At 56.5% G+C, this 18,900-nt stretch overlaps 1 protein-coding gene across 4 annotated transcripts in view; it reads left to right on the forward strand.

Annotated features, from left to right (window-relative positions):
• Positions 1–113: 113 nt before the first annotated feature.
• Positions 114–18,900, forward strand: part of UNC13D (unc-13 homolog D) — a 21,637-nt gene continuing 2,850 nt past the window's right edge. The window contains exons 1-25 of one of the 4 annotated variants that reach the window (XM_035893391.1): positions 114–934; positions 1,201–1,432; positions 9,476–9,508; positions 9,756–9,863; positions 10,254–10,313; positions 10,579–10,645; positions 10,729–10,906; positions 11,274–11,318; positions 11,753–11,821; positions 12,020–12,089; positions 12,405–12,509; positions 12,834–12,926; positions 13,370–13,474; positions 13,730–13,846; positions 14,466–14,590; positions 14,863–14,953; positions 15,243–15,299; positions 15,720–15,817; positions 16,046–16,097; positions 16,408–16,538; positions 16,876–16,996; positions 17,586–17,729; positions 17,890–17,988; positions 18,283–18,489; positions 18,668–18,736. In XM_035893391.1, coding sequence (XP_035749284.1) covers positions 9,476–9,508; positions 9,756–9,863; positions 10,254–10,313; positions 10,579–10,645; positions 10,729–10,906; positions 11,274–11,318; positions 11,753–11,821; positions 12,020–12,089; positions 12,405–12,509; positions 12,834–12,926; positions 13,370–13,474; positions 13,730–13,846; positions 14,466–14,590; positions 14,863–14,953; positions 15,243–15,299; positions 15,720–15,817; positions 16,046–16,097; positions 16,408–16,538; positions 16,876–16,996; positions 17,586–17,729; positions 17,890–17,988; positions 18,283–18,489; positions 18,668–18,736 — 2,244 coding nt within the window. In that variant the 5' untranslated portion in view covers positions 114–934; positions 1,201–1,432. Of the gene's footprint in view, positions 1,433–3,202; positions 3,278–9,475; positions 9,509–9,755; positions 9,864–10,253; positions 10,314–10,578; positions 10,646–10,728; positions 10,907–11,273; positions 11,319–11,752; positions 11,822–12,019; positions 12,090–12,404; positions 12,510–12,833; positions 12,927–13,369; positions 13,475–13,729; positions 13,847–14,465; positions 14,591–14,862; positions 14,954–15,242; positions 15,300–15,719; positions 15,818–16,045; positions 16,098–16,407; positions 16,539–16,875; positions 16,997–17,585; positions 17,730–17,889; positions 17,989–18,282; positions 18,490–18,667; positions 18,737–18,900 lie in introns of those variants that run through there. The other 3 variants (XM_035893390.1, XM_035893392.1, XM_035893393.1) reach the window with 3 other exon arrangements.

The raw sequence follows: 18,900 nt of genomic DNA on the forward strand, positions 1-18,900 counted from the left end.
GTGAAGGAGAAGAGGGGGCACAGAGGACGGTTAGTGTTGGATCTAGTTAATCTTTTGGGATAGACAGATTTTCTACCACCACGTACAGTTCTGTCTCCTTGATGTGACCTAGGCTCTTCGTTTGAGAAGTCGCTCACCGCACCTTGTGCCTGCTTCCTCGCTCTGAATACACAGCCATTTCCCTCCTCTGTGGGACTGTGGTGTAACTAGGTATTTCTAAAGTGCTTTGAGATCTTATGCAAAAAAACCCTGTTACTGCAGGAACTGCAGGTACTACTTACAGATTTCCTACTATCAGCCCTGAAATCTTGCTGATACCCCTGGGGGCTGGGGAAGGTCTTTACGCTGGAAGGACGGGGCATGTGCGTGCTTGCCCAGGACTGCCTCCAGCGAAGGGAGAGACCGAGCCCTCCTCCTCCTCCTCACCATTCTGCCCAGATCTTACCTTGAGCTTCATGTGACCGATTAAAAAAAATTAAAACAATTATTTTGTGTTAATTCCTCTATAGCTGGGGGGTATGTGCTGAGTGATCATAGGGACCGTGGTTAAACCAGCCTGGCCAGCGCCCGCCTGCCCCGTGTGTGTGTGTGTTGGTGTGCAGTGTGTGTGTTGGTGTACAGCCGGTGTGTGGGTGTGTTGGTGTGCAGTGTGTGTGTGTGTCTTCAGGGACCGCCAGAATTCCCCACCGCTCCCTGAGCCACAGGCAGTCAGATTGCATCTCTGCTGCCTGATGGACACCGTGATTCAGGAGCTACAGCTCGCAGTGCCGGCTCCCTTTGCCAGCGTCGCCGGAGGTGGCAGGAGGCGTGGGATGAAGTTTGGACCCAGCTGTTCCCAGAGCAGCCAGGGAGCAGGGCCAGCCCTCACCAGTGAGCAGCTGTGTTGTCCGATGCGGTCGCGTTGCAGGCACCTCCAGCCATGAACAACTGACAGGTTGGTATTAGAAGGTGGGTTTTGCTCGGACAGGCTGTGATCAAGAGGTGGTTTCGGGTTTAAAGCTGTACAAGTAAGCTGAAGTGACAAATGTGGTTTTTTTGTGGGTTGGTATGAAATGCCAGGACATGCAGGGCGGAGATCTTAATTTTAGGCAAGGCTTTTCTTTGCAGCCATACCGGGTATTACTCACCCATGTGCTCTCCTGCATGAGTCAGCTCAAAGAGCTGCCCATCATGAGACTGAACTGGAAACTGGTATTTCAGCACCCTCCTTGCTCAAGGATCGTCACCGTGCTGCTGAGAGAGGGCACAGCGGGATGTGAAGACAGCCATGTAACGGCGAGCAGGAGCAGGGACTCTTACCTGTCAGTGGGGGCTGCTGGATCTCACACCTCAGGGTGTAAATGGACCGGGATTGATCTCTGCTGCGTCCTCCCAGCTGCCTGCCTGACGCTTCTTACACGTTTCCTACAGTCTCTGGATACTGGAGTGAAAGGTATCAGCTTGGACTCCACTTACGAGCTTGGTTCAGCAAATCCCATCTTTCTAAACCTTTCCTTTCCCTTGCTCAAGTTCAGTCTCTCCTCCTCCTCCATGTACTTTGCTCCATAGGGGCTGGGCTCTGGCTGGGACGCAGTCGCTCTCCCCGAGGCACAGATTGGCTGCAATAATATTCTGTGTTTTGCCGCGTTTGTCTGGGATCCAGGGGTGGGGCGGGGGTGGTTTCAGCCCTGCAGTCTCCTCATGTCGTCCAAGCATGCAGCTCTGTGGGGCTTGGTGGGCTCCTGAGGGGGTTTTGACACACATGTGGGGAGAGGTGGCAGTGGAAAAGCCAGGGAAGGACTGTTTCGGTGCTGAAGGTGGTCAATAATTTGACATGTGTGCTCCAGGGTAGGCAAGAAGGTTGCTTAATACACACCATGGGGCATGCCTGGTACCTGGGTATCAGTCCCGAGTTCTTCCACCTTCACAGGCATCCACCCTGGTCCCTTCTTGGCTCAGGCATGTGCTGTAGGTCCTGCTGCTCTGAACTCGGTGCCTCAAACTAGCCAGTGCAATGACCTTGATGTTTGTGCCCCCCCCTTTCCTGCCCCTGCAGTAAGAGCCGCCGCTGCCTCAGCCCTGCGGTGAGGGGATGATAAATCCAGTGGCTGACACTGAATTCATCTCTCTGGAGAGGGAAGTGGATGAAAAAATTGCTGCATAACGTGTAGAACATGGCAGTGATGAAGAAAATGTTTTAAAGCTGTCACGGGGCGCCCCAAGCCGAATGAATGGCATCCAAGTCAATACATGAAGTTTGTGACCTCCTAAAGGACAAGGCAGGCTGCTGCCTGGGGCGGGGGGGCATGCTCTCCCCCCGCCTTGTGCTGCTGTGCAGGGAGCCAGCCAGATGCAGTGTTTGAGCAGGATGGTGTCTGGGCAGGTCAGCCTTGGGCCCTGGGCCCCAGGGGGATGGCAGGGAAGCGGGGTCGGGGTGGGCAGGACCCGTTGTGCTTCCCCCTTTGGGACCCAGCCAGCTCCCCGGGGAGCTGGAGCAGCTCTGAGCAGCGCTTGGCATCACAGTGGCGTTTTCTCCAGAGGGGCTGGGGCTGGCTGGTGAAGCCCCCCCGGGTGACAGGGATGCTGACTGCCTCGTGGGCAGCGTGGCTGGAGTCATCCTTGCGCGCCCCCACTGTGGAGCCGGCAGGTCTCACGCCAAACCCGTGCTCCCGCCCAGGGCTCCCGGGGAAAACACTGCTTTCACAACCACCCTGCCCTGCGTGGGTGGCTGGAAGTTCTTTTGCTCTTCCCAGAAGGACGGGGTTTGCTTTGATGTCCTTCTGAAATGTCCCAAATGGGGTTGGGGGTGCTGTGTGTCCCTCTCCATCCTTCCCAGGTACCATTGCTGTTTGCTAGGTGCACTCAAACATTCGGGAGAGCCTCTGGAAGGAAAGATGTGGGGTTAGGGCAGAAAGAACTGCAAGGCCCTGTAGTAGACAAGGAGGGGAAATGACTGACGTCCCTGCCGGGTATGAAATCGCTGGTACCAGAACACACAACACCCACAGCTCCCCGGGGGGATGCCCCGGCCGGGCAGCCCAGAGCAGAGGGAGCAGGACCATCCCTGTACTCATTTTGAAACCACCTTCCTCTCCCCTGCGCTGGGCTTTTACTGTACGCCTTGCCAAACTCTGGCAGGCACAGCCTGGTTTTGCAGAGTCATTGGACCCCGTGTTTAAAAGAAGAAGTGAGGGAGGGACATGTTGAAATCAATTTTTTGACTATTTGCCCGTTTCCAGCCGAGAGATTGAGATAAGAGTGAGGGCAGGCTGCGGCTCCAGGATTATCAAGCCAAGAGGTAGGGAGATAAATTTCTGTTAATGCTTGCGGAGGGTCCTTTCATAGCAGGTTTTCCTTTAAGATACCCTTTAAAGAGGGTGATAATGCTCTTTCTCTGGAGATCTGTTCTCTCAGCAGCACCTATAACCCCGTGCGCGAGTGAGCTGTGAACTTTATTTGTACCAAGGGCAGCCCATAACCCCACAGGAGCATAGCCCTATAGCCTGGGAGGAAAAGGGTTTTCCTTTTGGACGAGTTGTTCTTAGAAGGAATGGAGGGGTTCACTCTATATTGTGTTCACTCTGTATTGTGCATATATACAGTACGTGTCCCTGGGTAGTTATCTTGGGGAGCAGATTGATGTTGTGGGGAGGGAGGTCTGTTTTGGGGAATGCTGACCCACACCCTTTGGAAGACAAAGTCCTTTTACTGTCCTCCTGACCTGGGAGGTCTGGGATGTTTTGCAAGGTCCTGGCTAGCTGTCCTGCAGGTTTAGCGCATGGAGCTTATTGGGATTGTGTCTACTAACCAGAAATGTCTCTTACCTCTGGAGCTGCTTTTATACGGCTTTTTTTTTACTGTTTCCTGGACAAGGAGTAATTCAAGGTGTAGATACCATGAGATACGTGAGCTCAGTGATTTTTGTCACCAGTATTTTGTGGAGCAGGTGGTTGCTGGTAAAACCCAGGGACAAGAAAGGGTGTTTGCTGCTATTGAAACACGATTACCAAAGAACTCTCCCTTTGTACAGAGGCTCAAAACCGTGTGAGCCCTGCACACAGACCTTCCGTAAGGACCTTGCTGGCCTCTGATGGGGGGCATGTGCTGCCCACCCTGCTGGGCTGTGCCTGAGTGTTTCCAGCAAAGCAGCCCCAAGCAATGCAGTGACCAGCTGGGGAACTTCCCTGAAAGTGCTTTTTAGATGCTTCCACACCGAAGCTGAAGATTTCCTCTCCAAAACCCCAGCACAGCCACCGGCTCCTGGCTGGAGAATGATTGCCTGATGCTTAGCAATATTTATGACTGCAGTGGATTTTATTTCTTTAGCGTTACAAGGAGAAGGGAGGTGGATCTGAGGATTAACTGAACTCTTACCAGTTGTTCTCTCTGTGCTGGTTGAGGTAAAAGATGTTTCTTTGACCCCTGTTATTTTTTGTTGGCAAGAAGCAGCTAAAGGTGTGAGCAGCTCGGGGATGCTGCGTCCGCGTCCTGCCTTTATCTCTGCGGTTGCTCCTTGCTGGGCCAGATTTTGCTTTTGCAATCAAAGCTAAAAGCAAAGATGCCAGCAATCATTTTCAAATGCCATCGTGCACTTTACATCTCTGCTTCCCGCTGACAACGTTTTGCAGTGGAGCGCGGTGCTGATCAATAAACAGCATTTGTGTGTGTCAGGGGGGAGGGATGCAGAATAGAAATTGGCTCCTCTGCCATGTGCCTCTCCATCAGCAAGGGAGGAGATGCTTTTAAACTCTTTGCCCAAGGTGAAGCACATGCTAGGCTGGTTAAAGTCAAGGCCGAGGCTGGCAGTGCTGGGCAAGCACCTCCAAGCACCTCTGCCAGCAAAAGGGATGGGCACCCTCACCGGGCGCAGGGCGAGGAGGCGGCTCCACCGCCAAACTGGGGAGAGCAGAGGAAGTGATGCTGAAGCCCAGTTCCTCAGGGCTACCGTGCTGGTTCCTGGGGACAGTTACGAAAGAGCCCTTCTGACATGGGAGAGAGCAGGACTGTAACGAGCAGCTTTTTTCAGACCTCAGGGGGATGAGGCTGGACGATTGCTGTGAGAGCAGGGATGGGTTTCAGCTTTTTGGTGTCTCGCTGTATCTCTGGATTTTTATTCTGTAGATCAGCTCAGCATCTTCCTGCCTCTGGCAACTTGCTGTGCATGTGCTGTGTACCCTCACAGCCCCGGTCCCGTGCTGGCTGCCCGGGATAAAGAAAACCTGACCCCCTTCATTGCCCCGCTGCTGCTGCTGGCAGCCCTTTTCCCATCTCCTGGTCCCCCAATTTCAGGGAACCCCTTTTGCCAATATAAGCTGCTCTTTCAGGGTTTCAGGACAAAGGGAAGTTTTGTCTCTCCTAAAGCAGCTAAAACAGTGCAACCTGCCTTAATTAAAGGCCTAGATGGTTGCAAGGATGAAAGGGACTGGCTGCCTGCCTTGCCCCCGGGCTCGCACAGGGATGCTGCTGCCAGCATCCTCCTGCAGCCCTGGTTGGAGCCAGCGTGCTGCAGGGTACCTCCATGCTCTTGGAGTCATCTCTTTGCAATGCCTCATACGGTAGTTAAAGGGACACTTTCCAGTGCAGTTTCCACGGACGTGGTTTCCTGTTTGGATTAAGCAGAAATCCCTGACAGGCTACAAAGCCGCACTGAACCCAGCATGGAGCCTCTGCCCCGCACGTTGCATCTGAAACATCTTGCTTACAGCTTCCAGGAGTGTCTGTGGGCCAGAAACAGGAAGGCTGGAAAGACAAAAATTCCCCCGAGTATAGTGTCAGCTGTGCTTACGGCCCTGCTTTGCAGAGCCTGTGGGTGCTCAGCAGCCGCAGCAGTGAGATGCAAGTCTTGAGTGCAGGCTGATGTCCTTCCCTGGGTTTTGGGTCCGTCTGCTGAGCAGCAAATGCTTGCGCAGCTCAAAAGCCCCTCTGAGCCTGAGGCTGCTATTAGCTGTGTGCAAGTACATTAAACATCCAGGAGCAAACCAGCTTGTCCCTTGGTCATCTCCTGTGCAGCATCTCCCCCCCAGTTGCCATCAGCGCAGGCGTTTCGATAGGGATCTTCAAGGGGTGGGCGCCGTTGCCGGTCTGTGATAGGCAACTGCCTTGCAAGTTGCAATCAGATAAAGTGTTTACAAGAATGAAAGCTGACAGTAAAGCACAAGTTTTAAACTCCATTTCCTGCTGCTTTTTTTTCTTAGTAACCGGCTCTGCCTGGACAGCCCGTTCAGGAAAAAGGCCGCACACCCTTTCCCGGTGCCGTCCCTGGCACATGCGCTAACTGCATCAGTGCTCAGCCCAACGTTGTTCAATGCACCTGGGTGCCTCAGGCATTTCCCACCCTGCAGCTTTTGCACCGGCTTTCAAATCGTCTCCATCCCGTGGTGCTGAAGATGACTTCTGCTTTCTGTGGGGTCCCCATCTGCGCTCATGGGGCAGGATGGACCCCAAATACACGTGCTGGAGCCCAGAGCCTCCACGTTGCTCCTGGCCATCCTTCCCACTACCCCCTTTCCCTGATGGGCTTTGCCTTCTCAGGACTACTTTTGTCTGCTTATTCCCAATTCCTTGCTCATAAATAATAGCAGGGACTGGATGTGATGCTCTTCTTTTGCTCCCATCCCACCTGTGCTGTGAGGTCCACATCACCGAGGGGCTGTCTGTGCAGGACGGGGCGGTGGGAAGCGAGGCCGGGGCGCCTGCATCCCCGTGCTGTTCTCAAAGGAGGCCTGTGCACGTTTCCGCTTGTTAAAATGGCCATGGCGAGATAAGGTCTGTGGTTTCCTCCGAGCATGCGAGCGAGGGGGAGCAGCGGCAGCGGCAGCGACACCCCCACCGGGACCCTCCTCGGGGAGGAGAGCCCCGAGGTAGGTGCCTGTGACCCTGGGGGGCTGGGGAGCTTGCTTGGAGCTGAGGAAAGGTTTTGGGGTGCGATGGCCTCAGGGAGGGGGTTGGGCTGGCTGTGCCTGGGTGACCCAGGGGTGCAGAGCTGGGTGCCGAGGCTGTAAACAGGGAATGAGAGGAAAGGGACTGAGTCCGTGTCCTGGCTGGGATGCTTTGCAAGGGCGAGCTACAAGTGGGGGTGGGGATGTGGGGGTACTGTACCTGTGCAAATGTACACCCGAGGGCTGTGTACAGGATCGGCTGCAGCTCTGTACCGGCACTGAGGGTCCCCTTTTAGCTCAGCTACAGCTCTCCAGTGCCTCCCAGCCCCTGCTGCCAGGAGATCCCCCAAAGCCCTGCTCTCAGCCAACCCAACCGAACCCAACCCAACCGACTTCCTCTGCAGCGGCCAGACAGATGTCGTCCCCTGTGGCCGCCCCCATGGGAATGGGACCTGCAGCTTTGCATGACTCTGCCTGGCGCTGCTGGCAGTGTGCGGGCACAATCCCCCGTGCTGAACCCTGGGGTGATCTGCCCTGCTGGTTTTCCCCCCCCAGGGACTTGTCCTCCCTACTAAGTGTCGCCGTCTCTGCAGCCAAGCTGGCCTCCTGCACCCGTGACGCTGCCGCAGCTAACAGGGCGGGGCTGGGGGGGATGCTCGTGGCTGTATCCAGAGCTGGATTTAAGCACCACTCCTGGATTGGAGTTGGGCTCTTGGTGTGGGGATTAGCAGCAGTAAACACATCCTGGTGGCTCAGCTCAGCTTTAGCTTAACCAGTCCCGTGCGCATATGGGCAAGCACAAAGCAGATCCTGCCGCAGCCATCCCCGATGGCAGACGGGAGCAACAGGGAGCTGCCCCCCAAATCAACAGCGATTCCTCCCCCTGCCCTCTCATGCTGCTGCATTGCTGGGCCAGGAGCAGACGCTTGTGCCTTGCTGATAAGTAATGGCAGTAGGGGAGTAAAATCCCTTTTCTCTCCCCTCTGCATGTGCAACCCTGCTATGGGGCAGCACTGCCCACAGGGATGCTGAAGGATTTGGGATGGGGGCCGTGCCCACTGTGCCCTAGTGCAGGCAGGACAGTGACCTGGGCAGGAGTGGGCAGGGGCCCTCCTGGGTGCAAAGGGTCCCCCTTTGACAGGGGCTGCTGAGCCACCCCAGTGCCTGCACCGAGCAGCGGTTAAAAGAAAGGACTTGGAGGTGGGTGGGAGAGGAGCAGCTCAAGGGTTAAACACGCCAGGGGTGGAAGAGTTGAATTTAGTCCAGATGGCCGGGGGATTATGCCAGCCCTGGATTTGCCATAAGCAAATGTTAATGTTCCAGCTCAGGGTTGTGGTTGGTTTGTTGTTTTTTTTTTTTATTAAGGGGATCCTAAGGTCGTTTTGGGGCCTGGGCTGACACACAGGTAGGGCTCATCCATCTATCCATCCATCCCTGCCAGCCCTGGTTGAGCAGGGCGCTGGGGCCATGCTCAGCGTACGCCCCCTTGGCACAGAAAGGGCCAAACTAATTTCAAAATTTTCCACTATATTTTTTTGGCACCACCCCCTTGCACTCCCAGGGGCTCCAGCACCGGGAGCCATAATGGATGGCACAGGGGCACTGGTCCTCCTCTCTCTGGCTGTGTCACCCGGCTCATGGCAGTGGCAAAGTCACCGTCACCCAGCCGGGCTCCGCTGCAGGAATGAGTTGCTCAGCCACGGCAGTGGCCGAATCCAGACTGTGGTTAGAGAAGCAGATGCAGGATGGGCTCAGCCTTGGAGTTGGGAAGGGAACAGGGGGTGAGGATGGGCTAAGATCTGGGGTTTGACAGGGAAAAGAGTATTTTTGGCAGAGGTGGTTTGATCTCCCCACCGGATCCATGTGGAGCCGGGATGAGTGGGTGGTGACATTTGAACTGGGCAACGATGGGGGCTGCGTTGGCAACAGGAACCCCCCGGCCAACCCCAGGGCTGAGCGCCACTGGAGATGGGCTGTGCCTTGTCTCATGGCACTGCTTTAATTTCATTGCATTTTGGAAAGTAAATGCTATTGCTGGTCACCTTTCAAGCAGGGAATGGACCTTCAGCTCAACAAGGAGCAATGCACTGTTGCAGCAGTGCTTGTTTTTCTTTCTGGCAAGGGGATTGAAGTCACAAATCCTGATGGCTTTTTGGGATCTCCTTGCCCATAGCTGCCTTGCCCAGCCTGCAGCTCCTTGCTGCTCTTTGGCCACCTACCCTCTTCCTTGGCTGGTTTGCTCTCCAGCCTGGTCCTGCTGGGCCTGGCTGGGCCAGCGAGCAGCTCTGTGGGGCAAGAGGTGGGTGGCTGGCTTTTAAAGCCTCCTATGGGTCACCCCATATTGCTGTTGCCATCCTTGCTGCCCCCTCCTCAATTAATGGGACTGAAACTGGGGGTGAAATCCCTGTGCTGCCCTGCTGGTGGGTGATGGAGGAAGTGGTCCTTTGGTCGCGGGGTGTCTGTGGGGTGTCACGGCATCCTTTGGAGCATCCCACCCTGATGTGCTGTGGGTGATGCCGCCCTGTCCTGGCTGCCCTGCCCAGCTGTGGTTTCCTCCTAAAACCACCCTCTACCATGAGACCTGACAGCAACTCTCTCTGTTTCTCTTCTTTCTCTAGATGGATCTGTCCCACCGGTTCTCCAAGAGAGAGGTACGAGCATGGCCCTGCCATGGTCTCCCTTGGTGGCACTGGAGGGGGTGGCAGTGCTGCTGGGGCTTGGGGACATGGCTCAGCTCCTGAAGATGCTCCCCAGGGACAGCCAGTGGTGGCCAGGCAGGGCTGGATGCTGGGGGGGACGGTGGCATGTACTGGTGGGGAGCTCAGCAGGGGGAACACCCTGCAAATCCTGGGCGATGCACAGAGCAAGTCCCCACCGGTGTTGGTGCTCCCCCTGCAGCTGGTCCTGCTCTACGAGGAGGTCCTCTACACCATCAAGCACCGCCTGGGCAAGCCCGAGCACCACCACGTTGCGGATGCCCAAGAGCTCTATGCCTACGTGCAAAAGGTGGGTCCCCACCTCCCCAACAGGGTCCCCAAAACCTGTGCCCCAACATGTCCACCCTCCTGGCTGAAGGAGATGGGAAGCTCTTGGAGTGAGCTTTTAACAGGCGTCTTAAAAGACGTAGCAGTAGCATCCAGCTGGAGGGCTGGGACAGCTTGCGGCTGGGAAATATCAGCCTTAGGGAGAAATATTTATCTTAGGCTTGGGGTGGTGGGAAGAAGGCTCTCCCTCAAGAGCTTTCAGCTGGTCCCCAGCCCTTCTGCTGGGCTCTTTGCTTCTCTCCTCTCCCCTTGAGCTGCAGCTGGCTCCCGGGGAGCGGAGGGAAGCCCCTGGCTACTCTCCGCCCCCCTTTACCAGGACAGCATCCATTACCAGCCCTAATATCTACAACAGGCTTTTGGCATGGATGCGGAGGAGCACAGAGTCATCATGCAGCAGGTCAAGGAACTGGAGGTACGCGGCCAGATGGCGTCTCCCCAGTATGCTGCGGCCAGGGGCGTCCCCGTATCGGGGTGGTACTGGGGGTGTGTGGTGCCTCCCAGCCCCTGTGTTTGGGATTTGGGGCATGGGGTGCCCTGGGCTGTAGTGGGGGAGTTGCTGAGGAGCTGTGTGCTGGCATGAGCAGCAGCCGATGGTGCAATCCTTCTTGAGCCCCATCCTCCCTCATAGGGTTAGTGACCCCACATTAAGCTTTTTCTTTTTTTTTCCCTTCTTCCAGAGCCCAATTTTTTGCCTGAAAGCAACCGTCAAGGAAGCCAAGGGGATTTTGGGTAAAGACGTCAGTGGTAAGTGGAGACGGGTGTGTATCCCATCGGAAAAGGGAGAGACGTTGCTCCCAACAGGGACTTGCATGCCTCCGCCCTCGCAGGGTTCAGTGACCCATACTGCCTGCTGGGCATCGAGGCCAAGAGCCAGGAACCGGCCCACGCTGATCACAAGAAGCGGATGAAGGCTGTGGTCAAAGACCTCATCCCCGAAGACCAGATCCATCGCACACAAGTCATAAGCCAGACCCTCAGCCCGGTGTGGGACGAGACATTTATCCTGTAATCTGCCACCCCTTGGCTTTTTTCATGGGGGGCTGGAGGGGGTGCCCAGGGCTCTTGGGGGTGGATTGGGGGGGGGGTTGCCACTCACTCCAACCAGGAGCTGGGGCTCTGCTGGAGCGATGCCCACTGGGGCTTGCCAGGCATCTGGTCTGACCTGTGCAGCAGGTCCAGGGAGGTGAAAAACAAAATTGGGGCAAAAATCTCTCCCTCGGGGCTCTCCCACCACTTTCCCAGGCTGCCCAGGGTGGTTTGGGGTCTCCCCCAGGGAGGACCCCCCCTGCCTGTATTTCCCTGCTGTCCTGCCTGCTTGCTGCCGGTCCTGCAGATGCTGCTCAAGTAACAGCATCCTGCTGGTGCCTTGCAGGGAGTTCGAAGACATCGAGATGGCCAGCTTCCACCTGGACATGTGGTGAGCAGCAGCACCCCCCAGCCAGCAACCCCGACCCCTGGCCCTAAGCGGGGTGCTGCCTCCTGGGAGGGTCACTGGGGTGGTCCTTCAACCTGCACCCATTAAAAAGCCCCAGAAACCAGCTGGGGACCCCTTTCCCCATTGCTTCCTGCTGGAGCAGTGCACAGTGCAGGATATGACCAGCATGAGCAGAGAGAGGCCAGGCTGCCTTTACCCAGGCAGGGCTGATCCTGAGCCCTGATTTTATTTGTGGCAAGAAGACATGTGTTTGCAGACTTTGGCTGCCAGCTGGTTTTGGGCGTGGCCTCAGTCCAAACATATTCCCCCCCAGCACCTTCCCTTCTCCGCCATCATTACAGCTCCCTGAACTGTTTTGTAATCGCCTGATTTTCCTCCTTTTCCCCTTCGGTGGCTTTTGCTGCCCACCCTTGCAGGGACTCGGACGTGGTGGAGTCAGTGCGGCACAAGCTGGGGGAGCTGACAGACCTCCATGGCCTCAAACGGTTGGTGCTGGCATGGCCCTAACGGCTGCCGAGGAAAGAGGGTTTAGAAAATGCTTATTTGCCTGCTGGATTTAAAAAATTGCCTTTGGAAGGAGGAAGGGAGGGTGGCAGGTCTGCGCCGCCCTTCTTCACCCTGACCACAGCTGGGTCACGGCCGCAGGAAACTTTTTCACCTCCTCCTTCATTTGGGCCTTTCAGGATCTTTAAAGATGCTCGCAAAGACAAAGGGCAGGACGATTTCCTGGGGAACGTGGTCCTTCGCCTGAAGGTGAGTGCTGCGGTGCGTTCCCTCCTCCAAGTGACTCCCCAGGTGCCAGTTAAACCTCATGGGATCCTGGCAGCATCCCAGCCCCATGGCAGCACCAAGCTCACCCAGGATCCCGGCTCAGAGCCGCAAATTGATGCCAGGTCCCTCGGTTTGGTGGCAGGTGCCCCAGCCCCTCCAACACACTCACTCAGTGATTATCTTTTAAACCAATACAGCATCTTCCTTCCCCATTAACGCAGTGGGACCTGGTCCCTGAGTGGGATCCTTTCCCCAGGAAGGCTGCCTGGGGCTTCACCCTTGTCTCTGTGCATGCAGGACCTGCACTGCTGGGATGACCAGTGGTACCAGCTGGAGCCACGGACGGAGACGTACCCCAACCGGGGACAGTGTCACCTGCAGTTCCTGCTGCCTCACAAGAAGGTAGGCGGGGATGGGGAGCGGGGGGTCCCTTTCCATTGCCTTGGCAGGACGAGGCAGCTGCCTGTCCCTTGGGGCCTCTCTTGGGGTGACAGATCCCTACCCCAGCACCAGAGGTTGCATGTGCTGGAAACCAGCTCGACCTTCCCCTGAGCTCGACGCCAGCATGGGGACCTTGCTCCTGCTGTACCTGCACCCCTTGGCTCGGCTTCAAACAGGGCTCTCTGGCCCCATGCTTTTTGGGTTCCTGTGTCCCTGCTCTCTGACTGTGTCCCTGCATGTTCAGGCAAGTTATGGTTATTCCTTCTGTGCCTTGTCCCTTTTCAGAGGGCCACCATGAGCAGCCGGACACAGCCGAGCTACACTGTCCATCGCCACCTTCTGCAGCAGCTGGTGTCCTATGAGATCCTTCAGCACCAGGTACTGAGGGGGAGAAGCAGCCCCTCCAGCAGCTGGGCTGGGTGAGGGTTTCCTTTGGAGCCCATCATGCCTGACACGTTGCTGCAGGGTGATGGGGAGGAGTGTCATGATGATGCCTGCCCATGCCTGGCATCCTTACGGGGCACCCATTACTGCTGAAACACTGGCACGGGTCGCCAGAGGTGGTGGAGGCCCCATCCCTGGAAACATTCATGGCCAGGTTGGCTGGGTCTCTGAGCAACCTGATCTAGTTAGTGGTGTCCCTGCTCACTGCAGAGGGGTTGGACTAGATGACCTCTAGGAGTCCCTTCCAACCCAAAACATTCTATGATTCTATGATTCCTCCTGTGGTCCTGCAAACACACCCCATCCTGGTGCCTGTCCCTGTCCTCGCTCAGCCCAAGTTGCTCCAGGACCGTCACCCTTCTTTTGCATCCTCGCAGGCTGGCAGCATCGCCTGGGATGGGGAGCTGAGCAGACACGCCAGCACCGTGCTGTACCTGCATGCCACGCAGAAGGATCTCTCCGACTTCCACCAGGTCATGGCGTGAGTAGCCCACGCCTGGGGAGCCACGGTGCAGCATCGGGAGGGGGGGGGAGGGAAGGGCCCTGACGCCTTCCTTGGGGCGGTCTGACTGTAGCCAGTCTCTCCCACGAGCTCAGCGTGACTGGTATTGCCCCCAGCAGCACCAGGAGACCCGGGTCCTGCCCCTGCAACCCCAGCAACAGCCGTGGGTGGGGAGCCCCACGCTTGCCCCTGGGTTGCCCCGGGGGCTCAGCCCAGCCTCTCCCTCCTCCCCACCCAGTGGCTGGCATACAGCAAGCTCTACCAGAGCCTTGAGTTCAACAGCAACTGCCTGCTCCACCAGATCACCAGCATCGAGTACCAGTGGGTGCAGGAGCGCCTGAAGCCAGAGCAGGTGAGGGGGCTCTGGCACCATGCGGGGGGCAGAGATCAGGGAAATGCACCCTGTGCACCCAACCCCGAGCCTCCCCTCCCAGCTCCCAGGGCCATTTCCCTCCCTGGGTTCCAGGAAGGGCAGGAGCTCGTGGGGTACAGGGCTTCCGGGGCTGCTGCAGGGCATTTCTGGGGAGAACCAGCCATGGGGACCAGGACAAACCACAGGTCAGGGAACCTCTTTTACCCCAGGGGTTTGCTACCCATCTCCGCAAAGAAGCCCTTACCCTTTGCACTGACATCCTCCTCCTCTATCGCTGCCATCAAATCAATGACAACCCCCTGCAAAACTTAAATATGACCCAATTCCTACTTTCCCCCACCCATTTTCCCAGGGCATCCCAGCACCCTGCTGAGACTCTGAATTTTTCATGCATAGCAATGAGGTCTAAGCGCAAAGCTCAGTTCAGCCCCCTCCAGGGAGAAGTTACCCGAGGTATCGGGGGGGTTTCCCGTCCCTGCAGCAGGCTAGAAAGGAACAGGAGCCGCCAGTTCCATCCACCGTGATGCCACCTGGGGTCCTGCCGGCATCTCTGCCTGCTGCTGAAGAGGACAGCGTGTGTTTCTTTCCTTCTCCCCAGAAAGCAGAGCTGGCCGAGTCCTTCCAGTCCTTGCTGACTTACGGGGTCTCCCTCATCCGGAGGTACCGCATCATTTTCCCCCTCTCTGTCCCGAGGTCCACAGAGAGGCTCCAGTCTCTGCTCCGGTGAGTCGAGCACTGGTGCTGGCTGTGCATGCGGTCGTATGGCTTGGCCATCACGATGGACAAGCCTGTAAGCTTGAGCAAAAACCCACATGAGCTCTTTCTGCCACCTTCCAGGCTGCTATGGCACTTGTCCTGTTCTGTCCCTCGTCCTGGGCTCCCTGTGGGGGATGTTGTTGGGAGGGGAATCTCTGTTTGGGTAGGGTCTCTGGGGGGAGAGGCAGTTGTTTCTGACAGGCTGGTGCTGGATTTCACTCGAGGTTCTCACTTTGCAGGGTCCTGGTCCAGATGTGCAAAATGAAAGCTTTCCACGAGCTGTGCACGCTCAACCCCAACCTCCCCCAGATGGTCTCCACGGCGCTGAAGGTAGTGGGACCAGGGGTCTCACCTTCCCCAGCCCTGGGGAGGTGGGACCCTTCTGCTCCCCCTTCCCATCCATCCCCTGCCCAATGCCCACACCTCAGCAAAGCCAAATCTACCACCATGGTGGGGGAAATACCTGCCCCTCTTCAACCTGGTAGTCCCAGCCTGTGGTTCCCACCACGTGAGTCTGGGTCCTGACCACACCCAGGGGACAGGGAGAGCGAGGGAGGTGACAGAGCTGGCTTTGCTCCTCCTGCTTCCCTGCCATCACACCAGGACTCCTCTCTTGCAGTCAGGCACAACAGAGTGGTTTCACATGAAGAAGCAGCACCTCAAGCCCATGGTGAAGGTCAGTTCCCATCTCTGCCTCTCTGACATTAGAAGAAGCAATTTTCTGGGCTTGGGGTGGGAGGCCTGAGGGGGTGGGAAGACAAGACTGAGATGAAGCTTCTCCAGTTTTCTGATACAGTCAAGTCATTTGGGTTTCCAGCTTAAAAATACCATGAGGCATGTTACCTGCAGCTACTGAGATGCGTTGAAGCTTAAGGCCTTGGTGCAATGCTCAGAACAGGAGGTGGTACTCAGCCCAGCCACACATGCATAGGGTGACAGTGGATGTTACCGACAACTTCTTGGTGCTCCTAATGTGGATCTAATGATAGATTGCTAACCCATGAGAACAAATCATAGAACTAAATCAGATCAGAACGGAGCCCAGGTCATCTCAAAATCTCTGACCATCCAAACCAAGCTGTTCCTTCCTTTGCAGAGCATGGAAGAGAATGGCAAAGCCTTGTCCAGACTCCTCCTGGAGGTGATAGAAGATCTCCAACAGTGCCAGAAAATCTGGAATAAATTCTTCATCAAGTAGGTTTCGGAGCTTGATTCCCCCCTCATCCACCTTCCCTGGCATCAAGAGCAACAGGGCACTTCGATGCCTCATTCTTTGGCTCTTGGGCTCCACAGATAGCATCTATGGTCCCATCTCTGCCTTGTAGAGCTGTACTGTCCTCACCCTTACGGCAAAGGCATGGTCTGGGAGGGTTTGCTGGGCTGGGACTGGCAGGCCTCTGACTCCCCATTTCTCTCTTGCAGTACCTTGAAGTTGAATCTCTTCTCTATCGCCTACCTGGAGCTGGAGAGCCTGGTAAGCAAGCTTGAGCTGCTCTGCAACTTGAGGGACTAAGGCCTAAAGCCAGGTCTGAGGTTTTTGGCCACCCTTCAGGTGACAACTGGTTATTGCAAGCCTGGAAAGGGAGCAAGCCAGGGAAAACCTCCATCTTTCCCTGCGTGCCCATAAAGTGACTATCATCTGCTTACTTGACCCAATGAATCTCCTGAATTGCCACCCAAAAGGAAGACGAGTCCCCTGAGCTGACCCTCACCCCCTATCAGACCAAGCCTTCCTGACCGGACCCTCACTGACAGCTCTTCCCCCTTCCCTTGCTCACTGCCAGGTCGCAGAGCATGTCCAGGAGCAGCTGCATGAAGTCGACAGCAGCATGTCCAAGCCTACAGCTGAGAGCCTTTTCCAGCTCTACATGAACCTGCAGGAGCTCTATAGGATGAAGGACTTCCTCCTAAAGAGGTATCCAACCTGGCGAGAGGGGAGATGCTAAAGCCAAGGAGTGAGCAGTTAATTGAGAGGAACTCCAAATCCTCCCCCTTCACCTACATCACTAATTACCAGGCAGACCAGGCTGTTGGTGTCTGGTGTTGATATGAGCATCACCAGAAGGGTTTCAGGCTTGTCTCTGAGAGGGATTGATGGAGACCTCAACTTCCAGACCAGGGGTGGTTCCTCCTTAGCACAGTGCTATGTGCTGCCTCTGCCTTGGGGCAGTTTCTTGTACATGAGAGCAAGGAGGGGTGATGGCCCCATGCCGTTGCTGTGCAGTTGGAGAAGCTGGTGCCTTCATCCACAGGGATGGACCCCTGGCTCTGAGCAATTTCCACCAGTGGTTCAAGGAAGCTGTGCCCCAGTGGCTGCAGAAGGCCTACACCATCGCACTGGAGAGGGCACAGAGAGCCGTCCAGATGGACCAGGTAACCTGGGGAGGAGAACATCTCCCTCCATCCTTTGGGGACACTCCAGATCCCTCCATGCCTTGCTGCTGTGCCCGGCTCACAGCATGGAGACCACCACGTAGGTGCCTCTTACAGCCCAGGAGTGGGCTGATTACTCTCCCAAGTGCATAACAAAGGATGTGGTCTTCTGAACCTGTTGATCCCACCCTGGTGCCACACTGCATCCCTGTGCCCCTTCCCACTCTGCTCTCTGGCAGCCTGAGTGAGCTGATGATCCTGCGTTTGGGCCATGCTGTGAGCATCCCCCTTCGCTTCTGACCTTTAGGAAAAGGGGAGGGAAGACAGCCATGGGGCTGCGGGCTCCTTGCCCCATTCCTCAGTGTGGTCCAACAACACTGAGTTAGATGGGGCACAGCCCCGTGCAGGGAGTTCGGGACACTCCATCCATCCTCATCTCCTCCACTCTCTGAAGTGACTGGGTGATGACATCAGGATATATGGAGCTGATGATGGGCCAGAGAGCCCCGAAGTGAAGGAGCAGCTCTCCTGTCTTGGATGGCTCCTTTCCATACAGGCTAAGTTGCATTTGCTTTCTCTGCCCTCCCAGCTGACTCCCTTTGGGGAGCACAACAAGCACAGCACATCTACCGTTGACCTGTCCACCTGCTACGCCCAGATCGTGAAGACCTGGCAGCAGCTCAACTGGCCGGACCCTGAGGAAGCCTTCATGATCATGGTGAAGCTTGTGGAGGTTTGTATACCGGGTCTGACCAGCAGATGCCGTGCTCATGGGCATCAGCAGCTGGAGTTTCCTCTCCTGCTCTTGGAGACGTGTCTCCATGAATGGGGCCGGTGTCCCATGCCGATGTGCTGCCCACCTCAGTCCCATTGGCTTCTTCTCTATCCTGAAGGACATGTGCAAAATCGCCCTGATGTACTGCCGGCTCATCAAGGAGAGGGCTGAGGCCCTCTCGCTGAATGAGAAGAATGAGGGTGAAGCGGCCAACAGGGTTGGTATCGAGGCAGGGTCCACTGCTTAGGAAAAGGTAGGATTTGGCCATGGTTTCTGGGTAAAGAGGGACATGAGCTGCTGAGGACCCAGCTGACATCCTGGGTCTGGCTTTCTGACATCCCAGGTCTGGGTTTCAGGGGAAGCAGTTGACTCCCGATAGCCATAATCCTGGAAAATCAAGAGGGAAATGGTGTGAGCAGGGGGAGTGGGATGGGGATGGGGATGGAGCTGGAGCTGGCAGGGGATGCACGAGGGCGTGTGGGACACCCTGAAGTAGATCCACCTCCCCCAGCTCTGCATCGTGGTGAACAACATCAAGCAGCTGCGGCTGCTGATCCTAAGGCTGCCATCGCAGCTGGACTGGGCCCAACTGGAGCAGCGCACAGGGACCATCATCGACCGGCAGCAGATCCAGCACACGCTGCACAACCAGCTCGACAGCACCGTCTCCTGCCTGGACCATGAGGTCCGGGATGTGGTGCAAGCCCTGGCCACCAAGGTGACCACCTGCCACTGACCCCCCCTTGGCCCTCGCCTGGTACAAAGCGGGGAGGTTTCACCCAAGAGGACCTGGAGCCCATAATGCTCCTGGGATGCTGGGTGGACCCAGGCATGGGCATGAGGAGGCTGGTGCAGGGGGCAAAGCCCAAGTGCGCCTGTGCATTTCTCCCTGGCAGCTGGAAAAGGGCATCGCCAGACACATCCAGGAGCTCTCATCTTCCAATGACACCCGGGAGCCTGAGGATGTAAGTACCTGGCTCGGCCCCTCCTGGACCATCTTTTTTGGGCAGTCATGGGGCACAGGACACATCAGCGATGTGACCCAGACCTCCATATGTGTCATCTGATGCCTGTGCCGGCAGCAGGACCAGGCTGGGCACAGCTTGCTCCCATCCTCACTGTGGGAGGG

This window comes from Egretta garzetta, unplaced genomic scaffold (assembly GCF_000687185.1).
Source record: "Egretta garzetta isolate BGI_Z169 unplaced genomic scaffold, ASM68718v1 scaffold34, whole genome shotgun sequence".
Classification (NCBI taxonomy): domain Eukaryota; kingdom Metazoa; phylum Chordata; class Aves; order Pelecaniformes; family Ardeidae; genus Egretta; species Egretta garzetta.